Genomic DNA, 25,296 nt, shown 5'->3' on the forward strand with positions numbered 1-25,296 from the left:
TCAGTGTCATCCATAATGTTCAACACAAAGGATGTTTTTCAATCTTTATCATTCTCGATCTCTCAGAAGCATTGTACGTTTTTTGAAATCCCCTCTTTTCCTTGGTTTCTGTGACACCACCTCCTCTTCTCTTCCTAATTGTCAGCCACGACTTTCCTCTCTCCATCACCAAATCATCTTCTTTATAAAACACTCAAACACCAGAGTTTTTCAAAACTCTCTAGGTAATTTCTTCCATTTTCTCAACTACCATTTATATGCCAAAGAATCCCAAATGTTATGTACAACTTAAACTTCTCTGAACCCCACACTGAAGTATATTCAACTGGCTACTCACCTGTCCCTCAAGTACTACAACCCACCATGATGATTTTCCCACCAAATCTGTTTCCTAAGTGAGCAGCACTAACACCTGCCTGTTTCTCAGGACAGAAACCTGAGTATCACCCTTGAAACCTCTCTACTCATCATCTACTAGCACCAGTTAATCATCAGGATTGGTTTTACCTCACTAATGCTCTCAAATACACCCACATCTCCATCTCCCTTTCTTCGGCAGGCCACTGCTGTCTCCCATCCACTGGTTTCCCACATCCAGTCTTCCCTTCATTCAGCCTGAAGCAGAAGTGATTATTTAAAACACCAATGTGATCAGGACATTCCTCTGCAAAACTTTTCATCAGCTCTCCCTTGTTCTTAGCGCAAAACCCTTAGTCTTTACTATGCCCTTCAAGGCCCTGCTTCCCATCATTAATCTCATTGGGCACCTACCTCTCCCCTGCTCTCTGCCTTCCTTCAGTTATTACAAAGTGCTTCTTTTCACCTTAAGGCCTTTAGACATGGTGATTCCTCCAAAGGAGATTCCCTTCTTTCCCACACTTACTTCTATGCATAGCTGATTTTTACTTAATCTTCAGAGTACAGAGAAAAACTCTTTTATTCAAGCACTACCACCCACACAGATCAGAGCCCCTGTTAACCTATTTCTCTTTTTGCCATTTGCCACATGTGCAATTAAATGCTCTTTGGTGCAATGATCTTCCTTGCCTGAGAGAACATCAGTCATGTACACCTTATTTACTGCTTCACCTCCAGGCTAGCTTGGAACAAAACAAGCATTCAATAAATATTTGTCAAATGAATAAATAAACTCCAAATTTTACCAGTGCTATTTTAACTCTAATCAAGAAAGTTATAGTAAAAATAATCTCAATTATAATTATATCATTAAAACAACCCCACAGATTTAGTAAATAAAATTTATTTTATATCACTTGCTTACTTTTGCATATAATGACAAGTCTAATTTCTTAGAGGACCAGAACTCTACAAGACCAGCTGATAGACAACATGTACAATTGCATAAAAAATTTTAAATGCTGCTTCTAGTGAGTCAAACTATCCTTAATGGGATAGCCCTGGCCCCAGAGGCAGCTACCATGGGAGTCGGCCCACACAGCAGCAGGCTGGAACCAGTCCCAAAAACCCCAGCTCCTGTAGCCAGCCATGCCAGGACTCAGCCTCACCCAGCAGTGGGAAGCAGCCATGGCACAGGCAGGAACTAGCAGCTGACTGGGCAAGGGGCCAGGCTTGCCTAACAGTGTGCCAACAGTTGTTGCATTGTCACAACAGAATGGCCAATACAATCCACATAGGGGACACACCTAGAACAGATAGCTCTGGAGACCAGAGGGTAGTGTGCTGCTGGGACCCATAGGATATATCCTACATAAGGCCACTTCTACAAGATCAGGAAGCATAACTGAGCTACCTAATACTTAGAAATAAACAAAGGGAATTTGGCAGAATGAGGAGACTAATATATTCCAAAGGAACAAGACAAAACCCCAGAAGAACTAAATGAAGTGTAGATAAGTCATCTACCCAAAAAAGAGTTCAAGGTAATGATTATAAAGATGATCAGTGAACTGAGGTGAAGAATGAATGAACACAGTGAAAAGGTTAACAAAGAGTTAGAAAATATGAAGAAGAACCAAACAGAGCTGAAGAATACAATAGCTGAAATAAAAAATACACTAGAAGGAATCTAGGAATACACAGTATATTAGATGATACAGAGGAATACATCAGTGAAATGGAAGACAGAACAGAGGAAATTACACAAACTGAAGAGAAAAAAAGAAAGATTTTTTTTTTTTTAAATGAGGATAGTTGAAGAGACTTCTAGGACAACATCCAGTGTACTAACATTTGCATTACAGGGGTTGCAGAAGGTGAAGAGAGAAAGAAAGGGACAGAGAATTTGTTTGAGGAAATAAGAGTTGAAAATTTCCCTAACCTTAAAAAGGATATAGATATCCAGGTCCAAGAAGCAAAGACAGTCCCAAATAAGATGAACCCAAAGAGGTCCACACAAATATACATAATAATTAAAATGGCAAAAATTAAAGATAAAGAGAGAATCTTAATAGCAGTAAAGGAAAAGCTACTAGTTAGCTTTTCCTAACTAGTAGCTTTCCATACCATAAGAGTATGTGCTGACTTTCCAGCAGAAATTTTGCAAGCCACAAGGTGAGTGGCACAATATATTCAAAGTGATAAAAAGAAGAAATCTACAACCAGCAACACTCTACCCAGCAAGGCTACCAAGCAAAAGCTAAAATACTTCAACACCACTAAACTGGCTTTACAAGAAATGTTAAAGGGACTACCCTAAGCAGAAAAGAAGATTATACAACTAGAAATATGTAAATTATTTTTAAAATAATCTCATTAGTAAAGGCAAATGTACAATAAAGGTAGTATATCATCCACTTATAAAGGTAATATAAAGGTTAAAAGACAAAAGTAGTAAAATCATCTGTAGCCCCCGAAGTAGTTAAGGGATACACAAAACAAAAAGATGGAAAATACAATGTCAAAAACGTTAAACAGAAAAAAAAAACCAACATTAAACAGGGTGTGAAGAGTAAAAATGCAGGGTTGTTAGAATGTGTTCATACTTGAGATCAACTTAAAATAATCAATATATATACATACATATATAGTGTTATATATGAACCTCATGATAACCACAAATTAAAAATCTATACTAGATACACACATTCAAAAAAGAAAGAATCCAAACATAACTAAAGACAGTCATCCAATCACAAGGGAAGAGAGCAAAAGTAGAAGAAAGAACAAAAAAGAACTACAAAAACAGCAAGAAAATAATCAACAAAATGTCAGTAAGTACATACCTATTAATAATTACATCAAATGTAAATGGACTAAGTGTTCCAATCAAAAGTCATAAAGTGACTGAATGCATAAAAGAGCAAGACTCATATATATGCTACCTATTTCAGATCTAAAGTCACACACAGACTGAAAATGAAGAGATAGAAAAAGGTATTCCATGCAAATGGAAACAAAAAAGAAAGGGGGGTAGTAGTACTTATATAAGGCAAAACAGACTTTAAAACAAAGCCTGTAACAAGAGACAAAGAAGGACATTACTTAATGATAATGGGATCGATTCAACAAGAAGATATAACACATATAGCTGATTCACTTTGTTGTAGAGCAGAAACTAACACACCATTGTGGAGCAATTATACTCCAATAAAAATATTTTTTTAAAAATATATATATAACAATTATAATATTTATAGACCCAACACAGGAACATCTAGATAAAGCAAATGTTAACGAACATAAAAGGAGGAATTAACAGTAACACAATAATTGTAGCAGAATTTTACACTGCAATTAAATCAATGGACACATCATCTAGACAGAAAATCAATAAGGAAACACTGGCCTTCAAGGACACATTAGACCAGATAGACTTTATATATATATATAGAACATTCCATCCAAAGCAGCAGAATACACATTCTTTTCAAGTGCACATGGAACATTTTCCTGGAGAGAGAGCACATACTAGGCCACTAAACAAGTCTCAAATAAATTTAAGAGGACTAAAATCACATCAAGCAACTTTTCCGACCGAAGGGTCTGAGACTAAAAATCAACAAGAAAAAAACTGCAAAACACAAGCACATGAATGCTAAAAGATATGTTACCAAAAAAACCAATGGGTCACAAACACACACACACAAAAAAATCAACAAGGAAATCAAAAAATACCTGGAGACAAATGAAAGTGGAAACACAACAATCCGAAATCTATGGAACCCAGCAAAACCAGTTCTAAGAGGGAAGTTTATGGCAATACAAGCTTATCTCAGAAAACAAGAAAAATCTCAAATAAACAACCTAACCTTATACCTAAAGGAACTAGAGAAACAAGAACAAACAAAACCCAAGATTAGTAGGAGAGAAATCATAAAGATCAGAGCAGAAATAAAGGAAATAGAAACTAAAAAGAAATAATAGAAAAGATCAATGAAACTAGAGATGGTTCTTTGAAAAGATAAACAAAATCAATAAAAAAAAATCAAGAGGGAGGGCCCAAATCAATAAAAGGAGAAATGTAACAGAAGTTACAACTAACACCACAGAAAAATAGGATCATAAGTGATAACTACAACAACTATATGCCAACAAAATGGACAACACAGAAGAAATGAATAAATTCCTAGAAACTTACAATCTTCCAAGACTGAATTAGGAAGAAATAGAAAATATGAACAGACCAATTACCAGTAATGAAACTGATTCAGTAGTAAAAAGGACTCCCAACAAACAAAAGTCCAAGACCAGATAGCTTCACAGGTGAATTCTACCAACCACTTAAAGAAGAGTTAATGCCTAGACTCCCCAAACCATTCCAAAAAACTGAAGAGAAAGGAACACTTTCACACTTGTGCTATGAAGCCAGCATCATCCTCATACCAAAATGAGACAAAGACACCACAAAAAGAAAATTACAGGCCAATATCACTGATGAACATAGATGCAAAAATCCTCAGCAAAATACTAGCAAACCAAATTCAACAATACATTAAAGGGATCGTATGTTATGATCAAATGGGATTTATCATCAGGATGAAAGGATGGCTCCATGTCAACAAATCAATCAATGTGACAAATCATATTAACGAACTGAAGAATAAAAATTATGTGATCATCTCAATAGATTCAGAAAAAGCTTATGACAAAATTCAACATGCATTTATGATAAAAACTCTCAAGAAAGTCAGTATAGAGGGAATATACTTCAACATAATGGAGGTCATATATGACAACACACAGCAAATATAACACTCAATGGTGAAAAGCTGAAAGCTTTTCCTCTAAGATCAAGAATAAGACAAGGGAGCTCACAATTGTCACTTTTATTCAACATAGTATTGAATGTCCTAGCCCTAGCGAGTAGATAAGAAAAAGAGATAAAAGACATCCAAATTGGAAAGGAAAAAATAAAACTTTTAATATTTTCAGATGACATGATACTATATATAGAAAATACTAAAGATTCAACAACAAAAAAATCAAAACTAATAAATGAATTCCATAAAGCTGCAGGATACAAAATTAATATACAGAGGGCTTCCCTGGTGGCGCAGTGGTTGAGAGTCTGCCTGCCTATGCAGGGAACGCGGATTCGTGCCCCGGTCTGGGAAGATCCCACATGCCATGGAGCAGCTGGGCCCGTGAGCCATGGCTGCTGAGCCTGAGCCTGCACGTCCGGAGCCTGTGCTCCGCAACGGGAGAGGCCACAGCAGTGAGAGGCCCGTGTACCGCAAAAAAAAAAAAAAAAAAAATCAATATATAGAAATTTGGTGTGTTTCTATACACTAGAAATTATAAGAAAGAGAAATCAAGAAAAAATCCCATTTAATATTGCATCAGAAAGAACAAAATACCTAGGAATAAATCTAGCCAAGGAAGTAAAAGACCTGTACTCAGAAAACTATACAACATGATGAAAAACTGAAGATGACACAAACAAATGGAAAAATGTGCTGTGCTGATGGATTGGAAGAATTAATGTTGCTAAAATGACCATACTCCCCAAGGCAGTATACAAATTCAATGCAGCAATCCCTATCAAAATACCAATGATATTTTTCACAGACCTAGAACAAATGATTCTAAAATTTGTAAGGAAACAAAAAAGACCCCAAATTCCAAGGGAACCTTGAAAAAGCTGGAGGTATCATGCTCCCTGATTTCAAACAATACTACAAGCTACAGTCATCAAAACAATATGATACTGGCACAAAAACAGACACACAGATCAATGGAACAAAAGAGAAAACACAGGAGGAGTTTCAAGATGGCAGAAGAGTAAGACGTGGAGAGCACTTTGCTCCCCACAAATACATCAGAAATACATCTACATGTGGAACAACTCCTACAGAACACCTACTGAACACTGGCAGAAGACCTCAGACCTCCCAAAACGCAAGAAACTCCCCATGTACCTGGGCAGGACAAAAGAAAAAACAGAGACAAAAGAATAGGGACCGGACCTGTACCAGTGGGAGGGAGCTGGGAAGGAGGAAAGGTTTGCACACACTAGGAAACCCTTTGCAGGCGGAGATGGCGGGTGGCAGATGGGGAAGCTTTGGAGCCACGGAGGAGAGCGCAGCCACGGGGGTGCGGAGGGCAAAGCGGACAGTATCCCGCACAGAGGATCGGTGCTGACCAGCACTCTCCAGTCCAAGAGGCTTGTCTGCTCACCCGCCGGGACGGGCAGGGGCTGGAGCTGAGGGTCCAGCTTCGGTGGGATCCCAGGGAGAGGACTGCATGAACACAGCCTGAAGGGGGCTAGTGCACCACAGCTAGGCGGGAGGGAGTCCGGGAAAAAGTCTGGAGGTGCCGAAGAGACAAGAGACTTTTTCTTGCCTCTTTGCTTCCTGGTGCGTGAGGAGAGGGAATTAAGAGTGCCGCTCAAAGGAGCTCCAGAGATGAGTGCGAGCCGTGGCTATCAGAGCGGACCCCAGAGACGGGCATGAGACGCTAAGGCTGCTGCTGCAGCCACCAAGAAGCCTGTGTGCGAGCACAGGTCACTATACACACCTTCGCTCCTGGGAGCCTGTGCAGCCCGCCACTGCCAGGGTCCCGTGATCCAGGGACAACTTCCCCGGGAGAACACACGGCACGCCTCAGGCTGTGGCAACATCACGCCGGCCTCTGCCGCCACAGGCTGGACCCGCATCCGTACCCCTCTATCCCCCTGCCCTGAGCGAGCCAGAGCCCCTGAATCAGCTGCTCCTTTAAGCCTGTCCTATCTGAGTGAAGAACAGACGTGCTCAGGCAACCTACACGCAGAGGCGGGGCCAAATCCAAAGCTAAACCCCAGGAGCTGTGCGATCAAAGAAGAGAAAGGGAAATTTCCTGCAGCAGTCTCAGGAGCAGGGGATTAAATTTTCACAATCAACCTGATGTACCCTGCAGCTGTGGAAGATCTGAATAGACAATGAATCATCCCAAATTGAGGAGGTGGCGTTTGGGAGCAATGAAATATATATATATTTTTCCCTTCTTCTCTTTTTGTGAGTGGGTATACCATTTGTCCTAGGGTCTGTCTGTCCATTTTTTTGTTGTTTATTTATATTTTGTATAGTTTTTAGAGCTAGTTATCATTGGTGGATTTGTTTTTTGGTTTGGTTGCTCTTTTCTTTATTTCTTTCTTTTTTGTTTTTTTATTAGTTAAAAAAATTTTTTTAATAATTATTTTAATAACTTTATTTTATTTTATCTTCTTTCTTTCTTTCTTTCTTTTTTCACTTTAATTCTGAGCTGTGTGGATGACAGGCTCTTGTTGCTCCAGCCAGGCATCAGGGCTGTGCTTCTGAGGTGGGAGAGCCAAGTTCAGGACACTGGTCCACAAGAAACCTCCCAGCTCCACATACTATCAAACAGCGAAAATCTCCCAAAGATGTCCATCTCAATGCCAAGATCGTGCTCTACTCAACGAGAAGCAAGCTACAGTGCTGGACACCCTATGCCAGACAACTAGCAAGACAGGAACACAACACCATCCATTAGCAGAGAGGCTGCCTAAAATCATAATAAGGCCAGAGACACCCCCCAAAAAAACTCCACCAGACGTGGACCTGCCCACCAGAAAGACAAGATCCAGCCTCATCCACCAGAACACAGGCACCAGTCCTCTCCACCAGGAAGCCTACACAATCCACTGAACCAACCTTAGCCACTGGGAGCAGACACCAAAAACAACGGGAACTAGGAACCTGCAGCCTGTGAAAAGGAGACCCCAAACACACAGTAACTTAAGCAAACTGAGAACACAGAGAAACACACAGCAGATGAAGGAGCAAGTCAAAAACCCTCCAGACCTAACAAATGAAGAGGAAATAGGCAGTCTACCTGAAAAAGAGATCAGAATAGTGATAGTAAAGATGATCCAAAATCTTGGAAATAGAATGGAGAAAACACAAAAAACGCTTGACAAGGACATAGAAGAACTAAAGAGCAAACAAACAGTTCTAAAGAACACAATAAATGAAATTAAAAATTCTCTAGAAGGGATCAATAGAATAACTGAGGAAGAAGAATGGATAAGTGACCTGGAAGATAAAATAGTGGAAATAACTACTGCAGAGCAGAATAAAGAAAAAAGAATGAAAAGAAATGAGGACAGTCTCAGAGACCTCTGGGACAACACTAAACGCAACAACATTCGAATTTTAGAGGTCCCAGAAGAAAAAGAGAATAAGAAAGGGACTGAGAAAATATTTGAGGAGATTATAGTTGAAAACTTCCCTAATATGGGAAAGGATATAGTTAATCCAGTCCAGGAAGCACAGACAGTCCCATACAGGATAAATCCAAGGAGAAACACGCCAAGACACATATTAATCAAACTATCAAAAATTAAATACAAAGAAAGCATATTAAAAGCAGCAAGGGAAAAAAAACAAATAACACACAAGGGTATCCCCATAAGGTTAACAGCTGATCTTTCAGCAGAAACTCTGCAAGGCAGAAGGGACTGGCAGGACATATTTAAAGTGATGAAGGAGAAAAACCTACAACCAAGATTACTCTACCAAGCAAGGATCTCATTCAGATTTGACAGAGAAATTAAAGTCTTTACAGACAAGCAAAAGCTAAGAGAATTCAGCACCACCAAACCAGCTCTACAACAAATGCTAAAGGAACTTCTGTAGGCAGCAAACACAAGAGAAGGAAAAGACCTACAATAACAAACCCAAAACAATTAAGAAAATGATAATAGGAACATACATATCAATAATTACCTTAAATGTAAATGGATTAAATGCTCAAACCAAAAGACACAGACTGGCTGAATGACTACAAAAACAAGACCCGTATATATGTGGTCTACAAGAGACCCACTTCAGACCCAGGGACACATACAGACTGAAAGTGAGGTGATAGAAAAAGATATTCCAAGCAAATGGAAATCAAAAGAAAGCTGGAGTCGCAATTCTCATATCAGACAAAATAAACGTCAAAATAAAGAATGTTACAAGAGACAAAGAAAGACACTACATAATGATTACGGGGTATCAATCCAAGAAGAAGATATAACAATTGTAAATATTTATGCACCCAACACAGGAGTACAACAAAACATAAGGCAAATTTTCACAGCCATAAAAGGGGAAATCAACAGTAACACAATAATAATATGGGACATTAACACCGCACTTTCACCAAAGGGCAGATCATCCAAAATGAAAATAAATAAGAAAACACAAGCTTTAAATTACACATTAAACAAGATGGACTTAACTGATATATATAGGACATTCCACCCAAAAGCAACAGAATACACATTCTTCTCAAGTGCTCGTGGAACATTCTCCAGGATAGGTCATATCTTGGGTCACAAATCAAGCCTCAGTAAATTTACAAAAATTGAAATCGTATCAAGTATCTTTTCAGACCACAATGCTATGAGACCAGATATCAATTATAGGAAAAAATGTGTAAAAAATACAAACACATGGAGGTTAAACAATACACTACTTAATAACCAAGAGATCACTGAGGAAATCAAACAGGAAATAAAAAAATACCTAGAAACAAATCACAATGAAAACACAATGACCCAACACCAATGGGATGCAGCAAAAACAATTCTAAGAGGGAAGTTTATAGCAATACAATCCTATGTTAAGAAACAAGAAACATCTCAAATAAACAAACTAACCTTACACCTAAAGCAATTAGAGAAATAAGAACAAAACCCCAATGTTAGCAGAATGAAAGAAACCATAAAGATCTGAGCAGAAATAAATGAAAAAGAAATGAAGGAAACGAGAGCAAAGATAAACAAAACTAAAAGCTGGTTCTTTGAGAAGATAAACAAAATTGATAAACCATTAGGCAGACTCATCAAGAAAAAAAGGGAGAAGACTCAAATCAATAGAATTAGAAATGAAAAAGGAGAAGTAACAACTGACACTGCAGAAATAAAAGGAGCATGAGAGATTACTACATGCCAATAAAACGGAAAACTTGGAAGAAATGGACAAATTCTTAGTAATGCACAAGCTTCCGAGACTGAACCAGGAAGAAAGCGAAAATATGAACAGAACAATCACAAGCACTGAAATTGAAACTGTGATTAAAAATCTTCCAACAAACAAAAGCCCAGGACCAGATGGCTTCACAGGCAAATTCTATCAAACATTTAGAGAAGAGCTATCACCTATCCTTCTCAAACTCTTCCAAAATATACCAGAGGGAGGAACACTCCCAAACTCATTCTATGAGGCCACCATTATCCTGATACCAAAACCAGACAAAGATGTCACAAAGAAAGAAAACTACAGGCCAATATCACTGATGGGCATAGATGCAAAACTCCTCAACAAAATACTAGCAAACAGAATCCAAAGGCACATTAAAAGGATCATACACCAGGCTTCCCTGGTGGCGCAGTGGTTGGGAGTCCGCCTGCCGATGCAGGGGACACGGATTCGTGCCCTGGTCCGGGAGGGTCCCACGTGCCAAGGAGCGGCTGGGCCCGTGAGCCATGGCCGCTGGGCCTGCGCATACGGAGCCTGTGCTCCATGGCGGGAGAGGTCACAGCGGTGAGAGGCCCATGTGCCGCAAAAAAAAAAAAAAAAAAAAGGATCATACACCATGATCAAGTAGGTTTTGTCTCAGGAATGCAAGGATTCTTCAATATACGCAAATCAACCAACGAGATACAACATATTAACAATTTGAAAGAGAAAAACCATATGATCATCTCAAGTCATGCAGAGAAAACTTTCAACAAAATTCAACACCATTTATGATAAAAGCCCTCCAGGAAGTAGGCATAGAGGGAACTTTCCTCAACATAATAAAGGCCATATATGACAAACCCACAGCCAACATCGTCCTCAATGGTGAAAAACTGAAACCATGTCCACTAAGATCAGGAACAAGACAAGGTTGCCCACTCTCGCCACTATTATTTAACATAGTTTTGGAAGTTTTAGCCATAGCAATCAGAGAAGAAAAAGAAATAAAAGGAATCCAAATTGGAAAAGAAGAAGTAAAGATGTCACTGTTTGAAGATGACATGATACTATACCTAGAGAATCCTAAAGATGCTACCAGAAAATGACTAGAGCTAATCAATGAACTGGATACAGTAGCAGGATACAAAATTAATGAACAGATATCTCTGGCATTCCTATACACTAATGATGAAAAATCTTAAAGAGAAATTAAGAAAACACTCCCATTTACCATTGCAACAAAAAGAATAAAATATCTAGGAATAAACCTACCTAAGGAGACAGAAGACCTGTATGCAGAAAATTATAAGACACTGATGAAAGAAATTAAAGATGATACAAATAGATGGAGAGATATACCATGTTCTTGGATTGGAAGAATCAACATTGTGAAAACGACTCTACTACCCAAAGCAATCTACAGATTCAATGCAATCCCTATCAAACTACCAATGGCATTTTTCACAGAACTAGAACAAAAAATTTCACAATTTGTATGGAAACACAAAAGACCGCGAATAGCCAAAGCAATCATGAGAAAGAAAAACGGAGCTGGAGGAATCAGGCTCCCTGACTTCATACTATACCACAAATCGACAGTAATCAAGACAGTATGGTAGTGGCACAAAAACAGAAATATAGATCAATGGAACAGGATAGAAAGCCCAGAAATGAACCCACGCACATATGGTCACATTATCTTTGTTAAATGAGGCAAGAATATACAGTGGAGAAAAGACAACCTCTTCAATAAGTGGTGCTGGGAAAACTGGACAGCTACATGGAAAAGAATGAAATTAGAACACTCCCTAACACCATACACAAAAATAAACTCAAAATGGATTAAAGACCTAAATGTAAGACCAGACACTATCAAACTCTTAGAGGAAAACATAGGCAAAACACTCTATGACATAAATCACAGCAAGATTCTTTTTGATCCACCTCCTAGAGAAATGGAGATAAAAACAAAAATAAACAAATGGGATCTAATGAAACTTCAAAGGTTTTGCACAGCAAAGGAAACCATAAACAAGACCAAAAGATAACCCTCAGAATGGGAGAAAATATTTGCAAATGAAGCAACTGACAAAGGAGTAATCTCCAAAATTTACAAGCAGCTCATGCAGCTCAATATCAAAAAAACAAACAACCCAATCCAAAAATGGGCAGAAGACCTAAATGGACATTTCTCCAAAGATGATATACAGATTGCCAACAAACACATGGAAGAATGCTCAACATCATTAATCATTCGAGAAATGTAAATCAAAACTACAATGAGATATCATCTCACAGCGGTCAGAATGGCCATCATCAAAAAATCCACAAACAATAAATGCTGGAGAGGGTGTGGAGAAAAAGGAACCCTCTTGCACTGTTGGTGGGAATGTAAATTGATACAGCCAGTATGAAGAACAATATGGAGGTTCCATAAAAAACTAAAAATAGAACTACCATACGACTGAGCAATCTCACTACTGGGCATATACTCTGAGAAAACCATAATTCAAAAACAGTCATGTACGACAATGTTCACTGCAGCTCTATTCACAATAGCCAGGACATGGAAGCAACTTAAGTGTCCATCAACAGATAAATGGGTAAAGAAGATGTGGCACATATATACAATGGAATATTATTCAGCCATAAAAGGAAACGAAGTTGAGTTATTTGTAGTAAGGTGGATGGACTTAGAGTGTGTCATACAGAGTGATGTAAGTCAGAAAGAGAATAACAAATACCGCATGCTAACACATATATATGGAATCTAAAGAAAAAAAAATGGTCATGAAGAACCTAGGGGCGAGACAGGTATAAAGACACAGACCTACTAGAGAATGGACTTGAGGATATGGGGAGGAGCAAGGGTAAGCTGGGACAAAGTGAGAGAGTGGCATGGACATATATACACTACCAAACGTAAAATAAATAGCTAGTGCGAAGCAGCTGCATAGCACAGGGAGATCAGTTCGGTGCTTTGTGACCACCAAGAGGGGTGGGATAGGAAGGGTGGGAGTGAGGGAGATGCAAGAGGGAAGAGATATGGGGACATATGTATATGTATAACTGATTCACTTTGTTATAAAGCAGAAACTAACACACCATTGTAAAGCAATTATACTCCAATAAAAATGTTAAAAAAAAAAAAAAAAGAAAAGAGAAAGCCCAGAATTAAAACCAAGCTTATGTGGTCAATTAATCTATGAAAAGGGAGGCAAGAATATACAAAGGGGAAGGATAGCCTCTTCAATACATGGTGTTGGGAAAACTGGACAGCTACATGCAAAAGAATCAAACTGACTACTTTCTCACACCATATAAAAATAAACTCAAAATGGATTAAAGATTTAAATGTAATACCTGAAATCATAAAACTCCTAAAAGAAAACATAGGCAGTACACTCTTTGACATCAGTCTTTGAAATAATTTTTTGGATCTGTCTTCTTAGGCAAGAGAAAGAAAAGCAAAAACATACAAATGGGACTGCATCAAACTAAAAAGCTTTTGCAGAGCAAAGGAAACTATCAACAAAACAAAAGGCAGCCTACTTAATGGGAGAAGATATTTTCAAATGATATATCCAATGAGAGGTTAATATCCAAAATATACAAAGAACTTATAATGACATCAAGAAAACTAACAACCTGATTAAGAAATGGGCAAAGGATCTGAAGACATTTTTCTAAAGAAGACATACATATGACCAAGACGCACATGAAAAGACGTTCAACATCACTAGTCATCAGTGAAATGCAAATCAAAACTACAATGAAATGTCACCTCACACCTGTTAGAATGGCTATCATCAAAAAGAACACAAATAACGTGTCGGCAAGGGTGTGGATAAAAGGGAACGCTCGTGCACTGTTGGTGGGAATCTAAATTGATAGTCACTATGGACGACAGTATGGAGGCTTCTCAATAAATTAAAACTAGAACTACCATAAGATCCATCAATTCCCCTTCTGGGTATTTTTCCAAAGAAAACAAAAACACTAAAACAAATGAACAAATATAACGAAAGAGAAACAGACTCACATAAACAGAGAACAAACTGGTGGGTGCCAGAGGGGAAGGGGTTGGTGGATTAGTGAACTAGGTAAGGGATATTTAGAGGTACAAACCTCCAGTTATAAAATAAATGTCTTGGGATGTAACATAAAGCATAGGTAATATAGCTAATAATACCGTAATAACTTTATACTGTGACAGATGGTAACCAGACTTATCATGCTGATCATTTTGTAGTGTATCCAAATATCAAATTACTACGTTGTACATCTGAAACTAATATAATACGTAAGTCAATCATATTTCAATAAAACATTCTTAGCAACAATAAAACAAAATGAAAAAGAAAATCAAATTTGATCAGAATACTGCAGAATCTGTTAACATGAATAACAAAAGATACACTAGAAGTACTCATGTATAAAAAATTCAAGATCCCATAATAAACCAACAAGTTTTTCCATTATTTTAACTTCTGAAGATTACTTCCTTAAATGAAAAATAAACAACATGAGGAAATTTACAAACCATTTTCCAGTATGATCCGTTCAGAACAGAAAACAGCTGCCAATCTGCACTACAGATAAATGTGTAGATAAAAACAGAGACCTAGTCTTTACAACTACATCAATTTTCAACAGGTTGTATTGATAAATAATCTAAATTTCTGGCCTCTTGCCTTGAACTCTTTCCTGTCTCAATAAATGGCAACATCATCCAAGTGCTGCTCAAAATCAGAACCTTGACTCCCATTTATCACTCTTTAATTCTCCTCTACAGTAAATTATCTGCAAGCATTGTTGCCTCTACTTCCAAAACATACGTAAACATGCTCCTTCTCTTCATCTCTCTTACCACTCTCTCAATTCAGGCCATCAACAGCTTTGCTTAGGCTTCTGCAATAGCCTTCCAACTGGTCTTCCTGTGTACACTTCTGTTCTTCTGACCACATCCAACCCCAGAGTTCATCTAACATCTTGCAGCCACAGCTATCTTTTTTGATACAAGTCTGTACATATCACTCCCCTACTAGATGAATCTAAAATACTTAACAGTCTCCCTACACTACCTGGCCCCTACCTAACTCTCCAATTGCATCTTAATTGACTCATCTGCTGCATCACGTTATCCTTCTTTCTGTTTCTAGAATATCCAAGCTAGTTACCACTTAGGGTCTATCTACTTGCTATTCCTTCTAATTGGAATGCTCTGTTGCAGATCTTTCCATGTTACTTCCTTATCATCAAGTCTCAATTCAACTGTCAATCCCCTCCCAACCCCAAACCCAGAGGCTTTCCTTGACCATCTCATCTAAATTAATCCCCAATCAATTTCTATCACATCATCCTGTTTAACTTTCTTCCTATTATTTATTACTACCTTAAATTACCTTCTCTACTTCTAAGTTACCCACTTATTCTCTGTCTTCTCCCTTGAATGTTAGCTCCTGAGCACTGGAACCTTATCAGTCGTATTCACCATTTACTACCCAGTGCCTAGAAAAGTGCTTGGTACACAGTAGGTGCTCACTAAATATTTATTACAAGAGTGAATATACTTAACAACAACAAAAAGAAGCAGCTCAAAATATGAATAATTATCTTAAGGTTCAAAAAGAAGTATTGTATGAATTTATATCATGTGATTTCATGTTACACACATTAACAATATCAGTGGAACTTATTACATATTAGAGATCCCAAATATTAATGAAAAATACATTATTTTACTAAGTTACTTTAAATTCATTTCTAATATAAAACCTTTCAAAATGAGGAATTTTAAATCTACTTATGAATGGGGAAGGGAAGCTATATGTCTTTCTTTTGGCAAAAATAGAATGGTCTCTTTAGGACTAAATCAGAAGCATTTAAAGGAATAAGCTGAGAAAAAAAAAGGTCAATTTAAAAAATGAATACCAATTTTTAAGGCAGAGAAAATCTACTGAAACCTGAGGGAAACAAAAGACATTGGTTTCCCAAGGGCCAGTAAATCATCATGTAGCTAAACACGATCTCTAAGGACTCTTGACATCTGGAAATGGTAAGTCCAAAGCTGTCCAAGTGCCCAGATACCACCATATCAGTGTTCGTACTTGCAAGACCCACTAGCTAGTCACACAGTTAATGAGAATGACTCAAATGTGTGCCTTGGGGGGGAAATTATAAATTACTACATCTCTTGGATTTCTAGGGTCTTCCCGAACAGTCAAAGCCACAGAATTTGTGAATGCCAGGGGCCCCATCACTGTATTTGGACTGTTTCAATGAGACAATAAACTACCTGGGATATTAGTTAAGATTTTTAAAATAACTAGGAAACTATTTTCTCCACTGGAGCTATTTAGTAAATACCACAGAGCATGAATACAACCACTGAGATTACAGACAGTAGCAAACAAAAATGGTGCTGGGCACTTTATGTTCCTGTTAATTGACTGTCTTTGTTATACAACATTGTCGGAAAAAATCTGACTACAATTCTAACTGCAAGCCACAGTAATCATGTCAATGTGTGAACTACCTGAATATCTAATTATGAAAAAAAGAAGGCAATTTCACAGTGGAAGCACTGTCCTAATTCAAGAAACCCAGCCATATTAACTGATTAGTCTGACATGTAGCAGATAGCTGAAAAACTTTAATTTGAAAGATAATTATTTTTACCTGATTAATATGCTTCAGATTAAATTCACTGCTTTTAATGGGCCCATCAACTTGACGACCTGGGAAATTAATAAATTTTGCATGCAGTAATCCTAGGAAATTTATACAGCCAAGCTACACATCATTACAAGGATTACCTTCACAGTAGGCATTGTCCTCTCGAAGAGCCCTAAAACCATCTCGACAGCTACAAACGGCCCTGTCATTCAGATTTCTGCAGACAGAATTCTCCATGCAGTTATGCCTTTCAGAACAAAAGTCATAACCTACAAGAAAAAAGAAACTTATTAGGGTAAATAAAATCATAACAAAGCAAATAAACTTTGTCTCCTTAAAATCTTTCTTTAATTTAGAAGCTATATTTCTCTAAACGATTAAGTTGATATCTTCATCCAATGTTTATAGGACCATATGCTATGTGTACTAAAAAGTTTTTGAGTGTGTTTAACTCAATTAATTCCTTCTTGAAGTTAACTCAATTAATTCCTTCTTGAAGTCTCCTCTATTTCTGACTTTATAAATGCTATCTCTAGTCCCTAATATTCCAATTACAGTCCTCCAAATATTGGAAACACAGATTCTTGGAGTACAAAATGAAGATTTACAATATAGAAGACAACACAGTGAGGAAGGAAAGTGATCTGAGAATTACTGATTGAACACTGTCAATAACTATGAGTAATACAGACCAAGCCAGATGAGATGTGCACATTATGTATTTAAGAAATGAAACAGACAACTTGGCATCCTTAAAAAAACCCACAAAACTCTAAACGTATAAAAAAAATCACATCACTTTAATCTAATTTTCTCAGGAAATCTGCAAGACAAAGTATGTCCACTCAAAAGAAAAAGAAAGTTTTTATGAATTATAAAGATTTCACAGATTCCAGAGTCTTTATGTAGAGGAAAGAAAAATGGAACATTTCATAAACAGTGACACCAATCATGTGTAATTTCTCAAATCTCTTTTTCCTGTGTGAATCCCTGTTCAAAGATCATCTAAAATGCTGAAATAAAAAGCTGGAACACTGGAATCCATATTTAATGGAAATTATATGATTATACATCATTCAAACAATTTTCAAATTGCTTGATGCATAAATTTTCTGTCTAGTTTTACATTGTCTAATGAATTATTTTTTCACCATGTATAAAAGAAAAGAGGTCCAGAAGAATACATTTCATGTAGCTCAGAATAAACTCATCTGCTTACATGCAAGAAAAGACTTTTACTTGAGCAAATCATGAAGATGTAAGTTCTACACTCATCTTACTTGTTATCAAATTACCATACAGTGCTGTGATTCAGTGAAAGGGTGAACTAAGCTATACCACAACCAAAAGGTATACTCTGGTTCAGCACAATGGTTGATGTCCATTCCAATTGGTTTGTGCCCATAATGACTATGTTGAATATTGACCCAGAGTTAAAACAAATCTCCCGTGAAATGCAACTACAATGTATAGTAAAATAGTGTTTGTACAATTTAATAAGCCTTAGGAAGGCTGAGGCTCTCAAAATACAGTGATGCATTTAAAAAGGATAGGAAAAATCAAAAGAATTAGTGATTTCTACAGAAATAAAATAAAATAGAACAGAGTGTACAAAGATTGGAAAAATACATAGTCAATAACAGCACTGAAATCACTTGACAACTTTTCTTGACAAGATTCTTCACAATCTAAATTCTCATGATTAAGGCTGAAAATTTAGAAGCAAAAGGTTCACTCTTAAGGAAAGGAAAAGTTAAACATGTTTTCTCCTTGGGTCTTTTTATTTCCTTCTTTAAGTAGCTAAATTGAGACCATATTTCTTAAAATGTATTCCAGTGTCTTACAATGCCTGATGAGGGATAATTTCAGCTAAAAAGTCATCCTCATTCTCTATACCAATAGCTCAGCACATCATCAACCTAAAATGAAAATGTTCCACAAAATCACTTTATATTTATTCTAAATTAAAACAATGTTACTAAAAAAAACTGGCCCACTCCTTAAGATACACAGAGAATTAAGGGACCATGTTTTAACAGCACTAAATCTGTAGAAGTTTACCTGTAATGCTTCAAACAACTTTTAGAGAGCAGTGACTAAGAACAGGAACTGTTCCTGACGCACTTTTACTTTTCTTTCGTAAGTTTATATTTTTCAAAACTATCTTTCAACACTTCATTTTGATGCATTTTCTCTTCTCCTATTTTTCAGACTCTGTTCAATCCATGCTGTCACTGTCTATGCCATAAGCCTCCTCTATTACAATCCATTTCCCGTCTGTATAAGTAATGGTAAGACCCCCTCATCTCAGCATCAAATATCATGCACACGCTCACCATGCAGTGTTTAATTGCTGCAAGAATTTTCTAACTATAAGATAACAGTATGATTCTACTTTTCATTGTTTTAGGTTCAGTTATGGAGTACTTCACTTTTCATCAGATGAGTTTTTTAAGTTAACCTGGAGACTTGAAAACTGAAAATTCTGTCAAATACTAATTTACTCTAAACAATGTCAGATAGCTATTTTGATTTAGTCTCTCAAGAAATAAGTTGATTGAATCTATTGGTTGTTTTACTGCTTAGATTCAAAAATGCCAAGGTTAAAATGTTAACTACTGATGGTTAGAAAATTCAGACTCAGTTAAAGAGGCTTGTTTCCAATCTATAGGGAAAAACTTCAAAAAAAATCAGAGTATGGGTTGGCAATAAACCATAGTCCTACCACCATTATAGCCACATTCCTACTCATCTGTGCTTGGTTTTTGGAGTTGAAAGACATGGATTTACATCTGATCTCTACCACTTACTGGCTATGTAAATTACTAGCTGTTTAAGTTAATTAACCTTTCTAGACCTTCAGCTTTTCTCACCTGTAAAATTAGGATAATGTCTACCTTGCAAAAGGTTCAAATGAGATCATCTATGTAAAAGTGTAATAGTATAGCATTTGTTAATAATTAAAGCAGTTAGAGTATTACTAATAAGCCATAAGCCAAATGTGTTGAGATACCTATCATAGGAGGAAATTCAAATATTTGCTATAAATGGATAGATTAATGATCTAATACAATCAGGTCTTTCTTTTATTTCCTCCTTTGGGTTTTAACCTCAAGGATACCAAGTTTTCTATTCCTTTTAAGCTTTCCAAATTTACATGAGATTCTTTCATTAAGTGTACTAGATCTTTCTATAAAATATTAATAAGCATTTTTCTATGAATGAGGATACAAAAGGGTAAGGAAGGATCAGATACAAAAGATTATGCATAAGAACAATATAAATAAATGTTATTCATAATAACCAGGAGAAAGAGAATGCAATAGTTTTGAGGTGAATATTTGTTGGTTTTGCCTTACAGGTGTCTATTCCTCCTTTTTGTGGAAAAAAAACACAACAAAACAAAAACCTAGTCATACCTGGGATGAACTCTTCACCTCTACTGTTAGCCTAGGTGCTTACAGGAAAATGGACTACACTGCCCACTGGTTAAGGCCACACCAGTCAAAGCATCCCACTGGTAATGGACATAGTAATTTCTTCAGGTCTGAGCAAATGATGCAGTTCAGGTTAACGCAGATAATTGAAACTCAATTCTGGGACCTTTGTTCAACTCACGAGGATATTGAACTTTCTCTTCCACCTACTTGAGTATCATAATAACGTGAGCATAAGAATGTCAGGGAACACACAGAGTCTGAAAATAAGGCCACCTCAGAGGAGACAAACAGAAAGATGCATCTAAGCAAAGGGGCGAGATTTGAGATCTGAGTCAAGCCACTCACTGGGGCCATGTATTCCACTGTTTGCTTAAATCAGTTGCATTGGGTATTCTATCAATTGTACCTGAAAGAATATTAACTCATATCAGTATCGTCTGCAAGATGATGGATAATCCTGATTTTTCCCAAAAGGTAGTTCACGTGCATGGATGAACATTTAAAAAAACAGTACTGATAGCAACGGAATTATTTAAATGTGTATAAAAAAATACATGAATCTAACAAATAATCCCATTATTTCATGGATACTACTGCTTAGGAATAAAAGTAAATTTTCACAAAATGAGGTGACTAACAGTAGACATTAAAACATTAACTAAATAATGTTATTTGTGGTACACAGATAACAAGAATCATGAAGACGTAATTGAATGATGTGGGAAACTATGAATTGTCCAGAAGTTGGGTGCAAACAATTTACACCCACTCAGCCTTATGCACACGGTGCCTCTATCACTTCTAATTGTAAGGCACGACAAAGTCAATGCTAAATTAAAGTTGGGCTTCCAGTGAATAGGACTTGATGGTCTGTAAGCAGAGAAAGGGGCGGCCAAGGGAGGAGAAGAAGAATGGGACGGGCTGAGATATGAAAACATATAGTTTCACGTTATTTCTGTACCTTTCTAAGTCAGAGTCCTCGCTGTATCATGAAGTCTCTGTTGTGTTGTAATTTGTCATAAGCTTCCTTGAAAGAGCTCTCAAATATGAAAAAAGTGAAAAGAACATTCCTGCTCCACTGTTCCTGAGCTGCTACAATGGAAGACAGCAGGGTACCTAGAAAACAGCCCTGGCTGGATTTGACTTGGTGCCTAGAAGTTTGGAGCCTTATTTCGGTGCACAGCTTGGTTTCCAACCACCGGCGGAGCCTCCAGTGGAAAGGTCAACAATTTAATCTCATGCTCTGCCCTCAGGGAATATTTACTAACTGTTGTTGAACAACTTAGTTTTTCAGATGTGAACATGGCATCTTTAGCACTAGGCAGACAGGCCTGGAAACTGGAGGCCAACCTTACTACAAATGAATTTGTCACAATAGGTGTGTAGGAGTTGATTCAAACTTTAAGCCTTCAAAACTTGACGTTTTTTAGTTTAAAAATCAGAGAATACCAGGAGGACTCATTTGTTTATTCTATTTACTTGAAGTCAGAAATGGAAGTAACCTTTATTTTAAACGGTGCTAAATGTTTCAAGAAAGGCCAACTTGTCCAATTTCAGTTCCAGTTCTAAACCAGAGGTTCTCAATCCAGGCTGAGTAAAATAATTTATTGAAGAGTGTTTTTTAAGGTGATACCAAGGCTCCATCCCATATATCTGAAATCTGGCTCTGAAACACTTATTCAGGAATTAGGAAAAGGTCTTTGAGCTTCTGCCTTAGCGAAGGCAACTCCATATTGGAAGCCCCAGTTACATTTTGAGAAAAACCTATGACCTAAGCCTGACTAAGCTATAATATGATTAAATGCTTAAAGAATAACCTTCTACATGCTTGAGAAATTCCAGGAACTACAGGACATTTCAAGCCTGCAGCTACAGACAACTGCTCTCCCTACACAATCAAGGTGACTCGGACCAGACCACTGCACCACCAATTTCAAGGCAATTATCGAAGCAGACTGTGCTGCTCCACACATAGCCCCCTACTGCACACCTCTGAAACTTTTCCTTTACAAACTCTTGTCCCCTAACTGGCAACTCGGAGATGGTTTTGGGGACACTAGTCCATCTTCCCAGGTTGCCGGCTTCCTGAATAATACATCTTTCTTTTTCCACCAAACCTTGTCTCCAGAACATTGACTTTTGAGCAATGAGAAGCCAAACCTGAGTTTGGTTCTGGCTCTGGCCGGTCACATATCAATGATATCAGGATCTCAGGTGGAGGGGGTGTAGGTCACGGTATATTTTGCCATTGTATTGATATTTTGAGTGGGCTGTGTAAACATATTAATTTTTAAAACTATAGGCAATTTAAATGTAACCAGTTTTGTAGCTAGCTTTTCCATTCTTAATTTGCTCTTGGTAATGTATTAAGGCTCTTTAAAAAGAAATGGATGCAATCAGGCCGTCTTAATTGAATGGATGGAAGAAGCAGCTAAAAAGAAAAGGAAAAAACTGTACCACCCTCCTAAAAATGGGAGAGAGGGATCTTATGTTTCCTTTTTAATAGATGAGATTAAAAGGAAACAAAATAGTATATGTTTTATAAAGTCTCTTTTTCTTACTTTTTTCCATTTAAGTTTTATTTTGCACCAATAAAGGCTATTATTAAAACAAGTGCTAGTAGCTCATTTAAGGCACTGTTATACAGTACCAACTACATGAGTTATGAGTCTCAGCTACATCCCAGGTGTCATACTAGGTATTAAGAATATAGAGATGAATATAAAGACCCAGCCTGTTATATTTTGCACCTCAAGGTGCAAAATCCAATGAAGGAGACAGATTCACAAACACATAATTTCAGGATAACACAAAAAGGCACATATAATTTCATGATTGGTAGGGAACATAAAAATTCCATATAATTAATCCTTTAGTTTAATACTTAAATCTATAACAAAATACCAAGTTTAAGAATCTTTAGTGATGGGCAACTCACTGCCTCCTGGGCAGCCCACTGCATTTCTGAATACCTCAAGTTTTACTGTTTTCTTATACTGAACTAAAAATCTAAGTTCCTTCTACTTATTGGTCATAGGCTTATCATCATAGAGGCAACACAGAATAAGCAATGCATGTCTGATGGCCTCTCTCTTCTTGGTAGTGTAGAAGCCTATCAGTGAAGGAGAGTGGAATTGTGAAGAGAGGGATTTGAACAACATGGGAATCATGCTCAGACAATTATAAAAACAGACTGAAGAGAAAAGAAAGGAAATCGCCCCCCACCCCCAGCAAAAAAAAGAAACAGTAAAATAACTCAGCACTGTTGTGTAAATGTTTTCAACAATGCCACGCTGACTCAGGACAAGTACACAGAGAGAAGTATAGAAACCCAGAGCTTGAGACAGGTACAATACACCCTGCAGAAATGCATGGGAGCATCTCGATTTTAATTCGATGGTCTTTGGAAATAACTTGATTATAAAAAGTTCTATTTCCTGTCAGTTGAAGTAGCCTCTTAGAATGACTCATGCACATAAATTTTATTTTACAGACAAGGCTTACCTTTACAAACTTTGCAACAGCTATGAGACAAGGTAATCTGATGAGACTCTGGACAATCCAGAGCTGGACAGCCTGAACTCTCAACCAGCTTCATGGTCTGGTCCTGTCAGACAAAAGAAAATAAAAGCTTCAAACCTCTTAATTAGGAATAACTCAGAAGTTTCCAGATCCGACATCCAAGAAATTTCTTCGAACATGAGAGAAAAATTTTCACCCTGCGAACCTCTGCACAGGTCACACACTCACTTGCAAAATAACATTAAATGACAACTGGAAAGCCTTTCAAATGGACAAGCAGCTCTGGGAATGGAAGCATGCCACACTGCAGCCATGCCTTCAATTTCCAAACATCAGGGTAATCCTGAAAGATTCTGTTAGTTTACAACATATTTGCACATCCAGATGACAATTGTGTCAAAGATACAGCTTGAATTCTATCAATAGCTCACTTTGGAAAAAAACAATAAATAAAACCCGGGCTTTTTAAACATTCTCATTTCAAAGTTTCCTAAACGGTTATAGATTATCCCAAGTGAGTGTGATGAGGAACATTGGGGATCTCTCACAAAACTATAAGGAAAATGAGGGCAGGATTTATGTCTCTTGAGCATGAATGTCTTGCATTTTTTCTGGCATATAATAAGCAATCGAAAACTTTTCCTGAATGAATGAATAAATCAATGTAAAACGATTATAGTTCTAGCCACCGAAGCAGATAAAACCCTTCTCAAAGAGAAACCAAAATACAGAACAGAATACTTTTCTGATAAATGTAACAGCACTGCCCTTGAAGCCAACATTTTGCTTCTATACTGTCAACCTCCAGTCTCTTTAAGAGCGAGGGTCATTAACTGTTATACTATGCTTACCAATACATAAGTAATAAAATAACCGTTGGAACTTGAAGGCTTCTGTTTTAATACTGCTCAATAGCTTAGCTTTTTAGATATCATTTCTATAAGCACTGCTTTTATTGAAGAAATCGTAAGTTCAATATCTCCCTCTTCCTGGCTTATCAATGGAAAGGACCTTCTCCAAGTCACCATAATGGCAGGAAAAAAAAAGAAAGTGTCAGAAGACATGTATACAGTGGAGTCAAACGCTATTCTCTCTTTGGTTTGACGGTAATATCCATTCTGATAATCTTATTTTCAGGACCACCGTGTTTTTCTGTGTTACTATGAAACTCACAGACCCCCCAGGACACATTTTCAAGGCCACAAAACTGACAATAAAGGAACAAAGGAGGACTAGAATTGACAGCCCAGAAAATGGAAGCCTGAGAGAGATGACAATTATGTAAAATA

General features: G+C 37.2%; 1 protein-coding gene across 2 annotated transcripts in view; it reads right to left on the reverse strand.

The window, feature by feature from the left end:
• The window catches only part of NELL2 (neural EGFL like 2), a 377,275-nt gene that overhangs the window by 207,185 nt on the left and 144,794 nt on the right, over positions 1-25,296 (reverse strand). For both annotated transcript variants that reach the window (XM_067696278.1, XM_067696277.1), the window contains exons 12-13: positions 23,990-24,092; positions 17,186-17,314 (exon numbers count right to left, since the gene is read on the reverse strand). In XM_067696278.1, coding sequence (XP_067552379.1) covers positions 17,186-17,314; positions 23,990-24,092 — 232 coding nt within the window. The remainder of the gene's footprint in view (positions 1-17,185; positions 17,315-23,989; positions 24,093-25,296) is intronic.

The sequence above is a fragment of the Pseudorca crassidens genome, chromosome 11 (genome assembly GCF_039906515.1).
Source record: "Pseudorca crassidens isolate mPseCra1 chromosome 11, mPseCra1.hap1, whole genome shotgun sequence".
Taxonomy (NCBI): domain Eukaryota; kingdom Metazoa; phylum Chordata; class Mammalia; order Artiodactyla; family Delphinidae; genus Pseudorca; species Pseudorca crassidens.